The sequence below is a fragment of the Trypanosoma conorhini genome (genome assembly GCF_003719485.1).
Source record: "Trypanosoma conorhini strain 025E chromosome Unknown Tco_14.4_contig_00398, whole genome shotgun sequence".
NCBI classification, from domain to species: domain Eukaryota; phylum Euglenozoa; class Kinetoplastea; order Trypanosomatida; family Trypanosomatidae; genus Trypanosoma; species Trypanosoma conorhini.
This window is the reverse complement of record NW_021704484.1, coordinates 4,565-14,051: the sequence shown is the minus strand read 5'-3', so window position 1 is coordinate 14,051 and position 9,487 is coordinate 4,565. Positions and strand designations below refer to the sequence as shown.

General features: G+C 54.5%; 6 protein-coding genes across 6 annotated transcripts in view, besides 12 other annotated features; all 6 read left to right on the top strand.

Annotated features, from left to right (window-relative positions):
• Window positions 1-240: 240 nt before the first annotated feature.
• On the top strand, window positions 241-2,283 carry Tco025E_06154 (uncharacterized protein; the record flags this gene model as incomplete). The annotated part of the gene is made up of 1 exon (XM_029373042.1): window positions 241-2,283. One exon carries the CDS (start codon window positions 241-243, stop codon window positions 2,281-2,283), a length of 2,043 nt encoding a protein of 680 aa, XP_029226872.1.
• A 170-nt stretch (window positions 2,284-2,453) lies between these two features.
• Window positions 2,454-2,477: a microsatellite.
• A 175-nt stretch (window positions 2,478-2,652) lies between these two features.
• Window positions 2,653-3,129, top strand: Tco025E_06153 (putative chaperone; the record flags this gene model as incomplete). Its single annotated transcript, XM_029373041.1, has 1 exon — window positions 2,653-3,129. One exon carries the CDS (start codon window positions 2,653-2,655, stop codon window positions 3,127-3,129), a length of 477 nt encoding a protein of 158 aa, XP_029226871.1.
• An 88-nt stretch (window positions 3,130-3,217) lies between these two features.
• Window positions 3,218-3,276: a sequence feature (A-rich).
• Window positions 3,277-3,391: 115 nt separating this feature from the next.
• Window positions 3,392-4,186, top strand: Tco025E_06152 (uncharacterized protein; the record flags this gene model as incomplete). The annotated part of the gene is made up of 1 exon (XM_029373040.1): window positions 3,392-4,186. The coding sequence occupies one exon, from the start codon at window positions 3,392-3,394 to the stop codon at window positions 4,184-4,186; it is 795 nt and encodes a 264-aa protein (XP_029226870.1).
• A 536-nt stretch (window positions 4,187-4,722) lies between these two features.
• Window positions 4,723-4,772: a microsatellite.
• An 83-nt stretch (window positions 4,773-4,855) lies between these two features.
• Window positions 4,856-4,897: a sequence feature (A-rich).
• Window positions 4,898-4,926: 29 nt separating this feature from the next.
• Window positions 4,927-5,763, top strand: Tco025E_06151 (haloacid dehalogenase-like hydrolase; the record flags this gene model as incomplete). Its single annotated transcript, XM_029373039.1, has 1 exon — window positions 4,927-5,763. One exon carries the CDS (start codon window positions 4,927-4,929, stop codon window positions 5,761-5,763), a length of 837 nt encoding a protein of 278 aa, XP_029226869.1.
• A 119-nt stretch (window positions 5,764-5,882) lies between these two features.
• Window positions 5,883-5,905: a microsatellite.
• Window positions 5,906-6,370: 465 nt separating this feature from the next.
• Window positions 6,371-7,000, top strand: Tco025E_06150 (uncharacterized protein; the record flags this gene model as incomplete). Its single annotated transcript, XM_029373038.1, has 1 exon — window positions 6,371-7,000. One exon carries the CDS (start codon window positions 6,371-6,373, stop codon window positions 6,998-7,000), a length of 630 nt encoding a protein of 209 aa, XP_029226868.1.
• Window positions 7,001-7,008: 8 nt separating this feature from the next.
• Window positions 7,009-7,040: a microsatellite.
• A 41-nt stretch (window positions 7,041-7,081) lies between these two features.
• Window positions 7,082-7,092: a sequence feature (GA-rich).
• Window positions 7,093-7,140: a sequence feature (A-rich).
• Window positions 7,141-7,158: a sequence feature (GA-rich).
• A 161-nt stretch (window positions 7,159-7,319) lies between these two features.
• Window positions 7,320-7,354: a microsatellite.
• Window positions 7,355-7,386: 32 nt separating this feature from the next.
• Window positions 7,387-7,405: a microsatellite.
• A 616-nt stretch (window positions 7,406-8,021) lies between these two features.
• Window positions 8,022-8,063: a microsatellite.
• A 620-nt stretch (window positions 8,064-8,683) lies between these two features.
• Window positions 8,684-9,487, top strand: part of Tco025E_06149 (putative DNA polymerase kappa, putative,DNA polymerase IV) — a gene marked incomplete at both ends in the record, with an annotated part of 2,127 nt that continues 1,323 nt past the window's right edge. Inside the window, one exon of the mRNA XM_029373037.1 lies at window positions 8,684-9,487. This exon is cut by the window's right edge and continues 1,323 nt beyond it. Within this exon, the coding sequence (XP_029226867.1) occupies window positions 8,684-9,487 (804 nt within the window).

The window sequence follows — 9,487 nt, the reverse complement described above, 5'->3', positions numbered from 1 at the left end:
GCCAGTACACAAAAAAAAAATCATTTCCGGGGCGTTTTTGGAAGGGCAAAACTAGTAACCTCACAGCCGGCGCCACCGTGGCGTGCTCCCACCATCAACTGCTCCCTCAACAGAGGCAGTGCCGCAGCAGCAGCTGCTGCAAAGGGGAACGCCCTTAGTGTTGTAGGCAACACAGTAATTCCACTCGCATTCGGACAAGGCGCAGCTGAGGAGGAAGAAGAAAAAAGGGAGGCATCTCCCATGAGCCAACTACCGCTGCTCCCGCGACAGCAGCGCACAACAACGCGGTATGAGCCTTTTGTTGAACAGAAATCAGGCTCTGTATTCCGCCCGAAGTTGCCCAGTATCACCCGTAGTGATAAGACCTTGCCGCGTACTGCTGTTTCGCTTCAGGGCAAGTATGCGTCATTGCACCGTGCAGCGTTGATGGGGCTGTCGACAGGGTCTGCGGAAAGGGCAACGTTTCAGCGAAGGTCAGTGGAGGCGCTGCAGCGCAGTTTACATTGGCTCATGTACGAAGAGAGGCGGGAGCGTGCCTTAATTGTATCGACCGCATTCGCAACATCACCGGTGCAATGTTACAGTAGTGGGAACGGGGTGAGCTCTCTGTCCCCTTGGCGGTTCGTGCGCGAGCCGCCTATTCTCACCACGGACGCGGAGTTGATGCGAATGTTGAAAAATGCCTTTAGAAGGGTCCTTGAACGCAATACGTCTATAACCGCGGCACCGCAGCATCTTGAGGCGGAGGAAGCTGCCCGTCGTCAGTGCGACATCGTTGAGCCGTGGTATCGTCGCTGCACAACACTGGGGATACTCCAGGAGCTGCTGCAGGGGAAGCTGATGATTTGGAACGAATTTGTGCGGCAGCTTGAGGTGTGGCGGCAGTTGCTTGAGGTTGTTCGAGAAGAGAAGCTGGCCAGGTTGACCGTCCTCGGCCAATATATATCCTGCAGCACCCCGCTACCATGTAAGTATCTTCTTTGGGATATGGAGCTGCTCGAGGCATCAAGGATCCCCTTGGAGCCTGAAGTGAATCTGCTCTGCCTCTTCGTCTCCACCGTGGTTGGGGAAAACGGCTTTCTACAGGACTCCTTGCTTGCCGAGCGAGAGGAGGAATTATCCGTCTTAGGTGGCCAGTACAAACTAAGTTCTTTAGCGTTTGAGGGGATTCAACGCATTCGCAGGGATGAGGCGGAGCGGTTTGAAACTCTCCTGGGGTACAACGCATTTTGCTTGAAGCTCGCGGATGAGAAAAGTGAACACGCCGCAGTCAGGTGGCCTCGCCCACCAGGAGGCAATTTGGTGGGAGGGGTGTCGCATGGCGTGCGGCGTTCTTACCTGCATCATGTGGCGGAACGGCGGGGACATGTTTTTCTTCCTTACTTTACTTACATACGTATTGTGAAGAGCCTTGGGATGGAGCGGGCCACACGCGCGGAAATCACTGCGTACGAGTTTGTGGAGCTTTGTTTCCTCATGTACACATATGAGAGTCTCTGCCGGCGCGTTGTCGCCGCGGAGGAGGAAGTGCTCATGCAGAAGTTGGTAGGCGATGTGGAGGCACAAGAACGGCAGCTTCTCTGGTGGGCCGAAGCTGAGGCGCTGGAGCAAGATATTCAGCCTGACCAGTTTCGCCACCGCTCCCACGCACTGATCCAGAGCCAGCGGGAGGAGCGTGCAAGGCAACTGCAGCGCACACGGCTGCAAGTGACCATCCAGCTGCTCGTGGAGTATGAACGGGCGCGTCGAGGGGAACTCGTGCTGCTTGAGACGGAGCTGCGGACCACGAGTCGGTGTACGTTTTACGCTGTCTGCGGCAGAGGAGGCGACAAATGCGTGGTGCTGCGATGGATGCTTCAGCACCAGCTGCACTTAGTAATACGGGAGGAGGAACGACTACGGTTGCTCATGGTGAATGACGAGGCCGACAGCATCTTTGCTACAGCCACTGCGCACACGTGGCTGATGGAATACGGCGACACAATGTATCAGGCGGCCCGGCGGCAGAAGGTACAACACGCAGGCTGTCACCTCATGGCGGAGCTGCAGCAGATACGGGTGGGTGTAGAGTCACGCTGTCAGTGGGAACGTCAAGTTCTTTTCGAGGAGACACTATGCGTTCCAGTATGTACGACAAGGTCGAGCGTGAGCCCACCGGCTGACAGTGACTGCAGTGAGGCCGTGAACCCTGACTTGGATATTCGACGAGTCGTGGTTTCTGGCCTCTCTGAGTTCCTCCAAGACGAGGTGCTTCTCACCCTTTTCGGTTGCATTGCACCGTAGCCGTTTCTTTTATTAAGGTTCACCGTCACTAGTTGAATCCGAAGATGTTTACATGTCTCTCTTTTTCTTTTTTTATCCTTTGTTCAACGCCCAGTGCACTTGTCGTTTTTTTTTGTGTTTTTCTGCACTGCGTGTAGGTGTGTGTGTTCTGCATGCTTTGCGTTGGTGCTACACACGCATACACGCACACACACGCGCGCGTTTGCTTCCTCGCGTTTCTCTCTTCTTGTCTCTCATTGCCTCCGTCTTGGAGCGCACCACACGTGGCTTGCCGGCGTGCATTCACCCTCTCTGTTTGGGCGCCGCTAGAAGAGGGAGGCGGGGTTTCTTCCACCCGCGGCGGGGGAGAAGCGAGCGAGACGACGCGGCATGAGTTCCTCGACCGCCGGTGCGTCGGCCTCCCCTCCGGCGCTGTACGCCGTCCTTGGCGTGCCGGTTAACGCCAGCCAGGCGGAGTTGTCTCGACAGTTCAAGAGGCTATCGCTGCAGCTGCACCCGGACCGCGCGGCGTATCGCAAGGACGGCGACGCGAGCACCGAGGCGCAGGTGCAGCAGCGCTACCGGCGCATCACGGAGGCATACGAGGTCCTTTCCGACCCGGAGCGTCGCGCGGCGTATGACACGAGACATAGCGTGAACTTCTCCTCGAGAGTCACTGCCTTGCGAGAGGCTCTGGAGCGAAATGAGGTTTCTGTAGGGCCTCTGGCGAAGCGTCCCTGCCCTGAGCTCGCCTCAGGTGCGGAGGGTAAACGAGGCTCAGGAGCATCTTCACATAACAGCAAGAAGAGTGGCGGCGACCTGGAAAAAGGAGGGGAGGAGGAGGAGGAGGAATATGCGCCGGGCTGAGTTCATTCCGCCTGCTTGCTGCATCTGGTATTGCTTCTTTGCGAGGTGTTCCTTTATGTACCTGGGCGTTTCGTCTCTCTGTCTCTAATTTCTTTTTTTTTTAATTTCGCCCTTCTCCTTTTGCTTTCTTTTAATTTGTGCTTTTGCCGCCTCTGTTCTGTGCGTTTCTCAGTGAGAGGCAAAGGTAACTTTCCGTCGACGTGCTTACAGTGCGTCCAAACAAAGACGTGTCAGAGGGAGAGTGGGAGGCAGGGCGGCGTCCATGCTCTCAAGATGCAGGCCAAACTTTAGGCGTCCGTTTATGGGATTGTCTTTCACAGTAAGCGAGTGCATCAGCGGCAACAAGATGGAGCCGTGGGCGACGCTTAGCATGACCCGGCGCTCCTCACGTGATCCTTGGGAGCTTGGCGTGCATCAACGAAAGACCTCCGTCTACCTCAACCCGCTGCCGGACGAGGCTGTGGCGGGGTCGGTGGTGGCAAAGCAATTTCTCGCCAGTTCTGCCTTTCCTTACGTGAACGCCATACGCGTTGTGTCGGTGAACGGCGTTCCTGCCGCTTCCGCTTCGAAGGTGCGGCATGAGTTGAGCCGATGCAACACCGCGGTGCTGCATCTCACCCTCCACGCCTCACGCTATCGCCTGGCAGAAAAAAAACGCCGGGAGTCACTTGCCGCGGACGCTTACTCCGCGTCGTTGGAAGCCGCGGAAGCGGAGACGCCTATACACGGGTCGAATGTGCAAAAGAAAGTTGCTCCTGCCGTTGTGACTGACGCCCGTAGACGGAGGACGGTCCCTGCACTGGCAAAGGAAGTCGCGGCTGGTAATCCGTCACCCGCGCAAGGCGCGAGGGCGGCATCCACTCCGACGCCCTCCCCCAGGCAGGCCACACGTGCCAGGCCTCGCGGAAGCAAAAAGCGGATGCCAGGCAAGGTGCGCGAGGCGCCCAGCAACACCAGGGTTTCTCCTACTGCCGCTGCGGTCCATGCGGAAATGGCCCCAAAGCGAGTGACGCCCGAAGCAATCGACCCTGCGAAAGTCGCCACAGTTTCGCTTTGAGGTGTAAGGAGATAAATACTGTCCAAGTAGGATAGAGCTGTACTGATTCTATTGTGTACCGATTGTGTGTGTTTTTTTTCTTCTTCCTAACTTCTTCTACTGGAATTGGGCCCTGCTCTTCATACATGTTCGACGGGCGAGGGCGTGTAGGAGGAGGAGGGTCCGTTCTGAGCAGATGTGTTTCCGTGTGGCGGTGTGTGCGCACCTGACTGGGATCCACGCAGCGCGTGGCAAGTGCAACGGTGCACCATTGTACTCCCTTGTTTCGTGTCCCGTTTCACGCCTCCTGCAAAGTAGAACGTTTCTGAGAAAGGGATTATTACGACCTTTTTGTTTTGGTTTTGGTTTTTTGGTCCTCCCTCGCGATGTGGTGGCTTGGCTAACGGCACAGCGGGTTCCAAGCGTGGCGATGGCGCAGATGTGCTCTCAGTGGGAAACACGCCGGTGCGCCTTCCCCTTCCTTTTTTTTCCCCCCGTATTTGCCTCTCTGTGCGTCTCTCCCCGCTTCTCGCAGACTCACTTTACTTCAAACCAGCTATATGCATGTATATGTATATATACATACAGCTATCAAAATAAATAAATAATTTTCTGTCGGCAAGCCTCTCGCTGATACTAAGCGAAGCAGGAAAAATAAACTCAGGGGCGGCAAGGGTGGCGAAAGGCAAGTTTTTTTTTGTCTTTTTTATTTTTCCTATTTTCCTTTTTTTTCTAGTAAAATCCAGAAAAAGCTTTTCGGCATGGCATTTCGTGCAGTGATAACCGACCTTGACGGAACACTTTTCAACGAGTTCCACGAAGTGTCCGAGTACACTGCTGAGACGCTGCGGCTACTGCGGAAGAAAGGCATCCCCATCGTCTTTGCCACCGGCCGGCCGCATCCAGATGTGTTCCACACCGTTGACAACTGCGGCTTGGAGGGCGGCTACCTGATCACCAGCAACGGGGCGAGGGTGTTCGACCCGCAGCGACGCGTCATTGCCTCGCACGATTTGGAGCCTGACGTCGTTGCAGAGCTTCTTGCCATTAAACTCGACGATGAAGATGCGGCAGCATTCGCAGGCGAAAAACAGCCGTTGTTTACGGCCAACATGTATCAGCATGAAGCGTGGGTGACAAATCATGGATTGGAGCGAATGCTCACGGCATACCCGCGGTCCGGGTTCCGGTACGAGGAAGTCGATCTAACAACGCATCCACGTGATGGTGTGCATGCTGTGTTTTACGTGGGGAAGGAAGAAGTGTTGGTGCGTCTGGAGAAGGTGCTGAAAAGGGAATTCGAGGGACGAGTGGAACACAACCTGTCAGTACGCACTGTGCTTGATGCTGTGCGACCTGGAGTCAACAAGGGAAAGGCGCTGTGTGAAGTGGCCCAGCTGCTGGGGCTCAGCGAAAAGGATTTCATTGCCTTTGGCGATGGAATGAACGACCGCAAGATGCTGCAACTGGCCGGGAAAGGTTGCATCATGGATAACGCGCAGGCACGGCTGAAGGAAGCGTTGCCGCAGCTGGAAGTGATTGGCCGCAACACGGAAGACGCTGTCGCAAAAAAGCTTCGCGAAGTTTTTGACCTGTGAACCCAACTCGCTTCTTCTTTGCTGGTTAGATGTTGATGGGGCTAGACTTATAATGTGTCCTTGTCTGATTATTATATTGTTTTTGTTTTTGCGTATGATTCCGCTGCTTGTTACTTATTTGTGTGGGTGCGTGTGTGTGTGTTCATGGCTCCGGATGTGTACGGGGTTCCGTAGAGGGTGTGGGTTCTTGTCGTAACTTTCTCTTCCTCTCTCTTTTTTTTCTGTCGCGTCTGTCCCTGCTGTGTGGTTGGGCTGGCTGCCGTGCACACAGCAGAGGTGAAGGCACGCGTGATAGAAAAGGAGGAGGGGTGGAGGAGAGAGGCTGCGCCGTCCCGTGAGCGACGCGGAAGCAGGCAAGAAAGACAGAGCCCCTATAGGTATTGGACTGCACGACCGCGGCCGTAATACAAGGGCAACAGAGGACAGCTTCCAGAGAAGAAGGACGGAGCAGGCATAACTCCGGACAGTGTGTGCAGGGTAGGGGAGGAAGGAGTATTGGTGGGGAAGAAAAGGAAAGAAAAGAGGAAGCCTTAACCCACGACAGATCCACGACAAAAATAACAAGCGAGACAGATAGACAGTGAGAAAGATAAAGAGAGAAGGAGAGATGTCAGGAGGCAAGTCCCCTCTTTTTGGTTCTTCAAGGAGGCTTCGGCTCTTTCGAAAGCCCACTGGCGAGGAGGAATGGGCCTACTCGCACAACCCATACGAATACTCGGCCAGCAATACTGACTGGATTCAGCAACGGACTCTCAACCCATGCAGGCACTACGCTGAGGGCCGCTGCAATCGTGGCAGTTCATGTCGCTTTTTCCATGAGCTGCGGCACACTGTTATTGTCACCCCGCACACCACCCCGAAGCAGCCTACCTTCACCCCTCTGACTGGAACAACTCCCTTGTCTGCGGGAGCTCTCGCGCTCGGTGGGAAGTCTCCTCCGGCGTCGGTGGGGTCAATAAACGGGCGCCAGTCCCACGCATCATCGGCTGTGGAGCCTTCCGCCAGCGCGGGGCCAACGGAAGCCTCAGCACGGCAGCCTTCGTCAGGTAGCGCGGGGGACAGTGGATACCACATCAAAGGCACGTTGCCACTGTCCAACTCCAATCTGGACACCCCACAACTTCACGCGACCCTCAGTACGGACAGTCTTGTGGTTTCCCCGCTTCAAAAGGGTGACACCAATCTACAGGGGTCCTTTCCCCCCGTAACCCTCCAAACTGTATCACAGCAGCGATAAGACAAACCTTTGTTTTTTTTTTATTTTGTTTTTTTTTCTTCTCCCATTTGTTCTTCATGAGGAAACCCTGGGGTTGCCTCCTTGGCTTGTTGCTTTTTTTTTTCGTGATTTTTTTTTTTCTTCTTCTTCCTTCAGTCTTCCCTTGTACCTCTACCTCTGTTTTTGCGCGTCTTTGGGTGAGATGCCTTCCTTCTAACCTCCTAGCGGGTGAAGGACGGAAAAAGAAAGAGTATGTATATATATATAAGGTGAATATGTGGTGTGGTGGAAGAATGAACCGCTGGGTGTAGACAGAAAGGGAAAGGCGACGCTCATAAGTAAAACAAAAAAAACATAATAAAAAGAAATAATAAACGGGCCCGTGAGGGTGGAAGGCAAGTAACCGCGAGAGCGAGAGAGAGAGAGCCGTTTGAGTTCGACGGCACCATTGGAAATGGTGGTGGTGATGGTGCTTTATTTTTCACTTTTTGATTCTGCTTCATCGTTCTCTCTCTCTCGCATCCAATGGCTCTTTGCAGGATATGAACACTGTTGGTGTTGTGCCTGTTTTTGGCGTCTCGCCCTATTTATTCTTTTGACTGCTGTTTCTGCATTCCCCCTCATTTACTCTCCCCTCATACGTTACCTCCCCCCTTTCTGAGCTTGTTGTTTGCGGCGTCTTCCATTCGGTATTTTTTTCCTTTTATCGTGCTTCTCCTTCGTGAGCGGCCGTCTTCGTTTCTTCCGCTTTATTCCTTCCGCGGACACGCGGCTTCGCCTCCTCCGTTCACCACAGAAGGAGCTGCGGGGCCAGCCTACCCAGAGGAGCATCCGCGGCAAACACCTGCTCCCTACTTTTTTTTGATTGTGTTTTTTTTTCTCCCCCCTTTTTTTATCTGCGTGCGTGTGTTTTTTCCTTTTAATTTTTTTGTTGTTGTTGTTCTTGGGTCGTCCCTCAAATTTTCTCCGTTGCTCCACCCCCAATGTTGTCACGCACGACTGCAAGTAAGTGGCCTCCGTGTAACTTTTCATCGTAGGCGAGAACAAAAAAAAAGAAACAAATGATGAAAAATAAAAATAAAAAGGAGACTCACCGAAGTTGACTGAAGAAAAACTCAAAAATAGCTTAAGAGGAGTGTGGGAGTTTAACAACAACGGCAGAGAGAGAGAGAGAAAATAACTTAAAGCAGCGAAGCAAACCGGAAGAAAAGAAAAGAAAAAGAAACAGGGTAAAGTGCAGCGTTTGGTGCATGCGCGTTGTACGCCGGTGGAGCCGTATATTCTCATAGGCGTGGTTGTGTTTCGCTGCCAGTCCCACTTGTGGGAGGTTTGCATCTATCTGGGATGGGAAAACAGAAACGTGCGCGTCACGCGGATGGTGGGGATCCATGGGAGGGTAGAGAGGGGAGACGTCGCGCTATGGCGTGTGCGCCGTGTGCCACTTTTTTCACCCTGTATTGTAGTCTTTGCGCTTCTCAGAAGCACTTCAAGGGGCGTCGTGCAGGCGAAGCAAGGAAAAAGAGTGTAGCACGCGTGGGGCGACGACTAGTAGTTTCTACCTGCTGCTTGGCCCGGCAGGGGTGGGCGGGCGGGAGCGCAGTAGCACTCACAGTCGCGTTTCTGCCGCACGCTGGCGATTCCCTACGGCGTACGGGCAAAGCGCGTCTGCAAGGGGGAAGGGAAAGAGTGTTGGGTGAATCGGAAATGGACCTGGCGGCGGGCGCCAAGGGCGAGGAGGTGCGAGCGGAGAGCGACAGACCGTGTAGCAGATACACTGCGGTCACTAACGTCCTTCCAGCGCCTCAACTGGCGGCGGAGTTTCAGCTCCAGTTTGACAACCACAAGGCTGGGTTGGAGCAGGCCGACGCGAAGAAGACGGCGGCCATTATACAAGAGGCATCTAAAGGCTCCAGCTATTACATCAACGAGCGCCGCAAGGCTGAGCTCCGCCAGAAACACGTGCTGCAACTTCGCCAAAAATCTGCACAATTTGCGCAATGCATGAGTGGAGAAAGAAATGTGGCGCGTAGAAGGCAGTGGGAGAGTAAGGTTAGCCAAATCGAAGAAGAGCTGGAGGCAGAGCGCCAGTTCCGCAATTATGTGCACGTGGACATGGATATGTTTTATGCCGCCGTGGAGATGAAGAAGGATCCCTCGCTTGTGGATCTCCCGTTGGGTGTGGGGAGCTTCGAAATGTTGTCCACAACCAACTACGTGGCGCGGCGGTACGGCGTGCGCTCCGGGATGCCGGGGTACATTGGCAGGAAGCTGTGCCCGTCGCTCGTTATCGTGCCAACAGACTTTGATGCGTACCACGCGGAGAGCGCCGTGGTGCGGGGCATTGCGGCCGACTACGACCCCAACTTCACCAGCGTGGGCCTTGACGAGCTGACGATGGAGGTGACGGCGTACCTGCGGGCCCACCCTGGCATGACTGCGGCGGATGTTGCGTCCGAGTTCCGCGCGCGCGTGTTCGCGGAGACGCGGCTGACTGCCAGTGCGGGGATA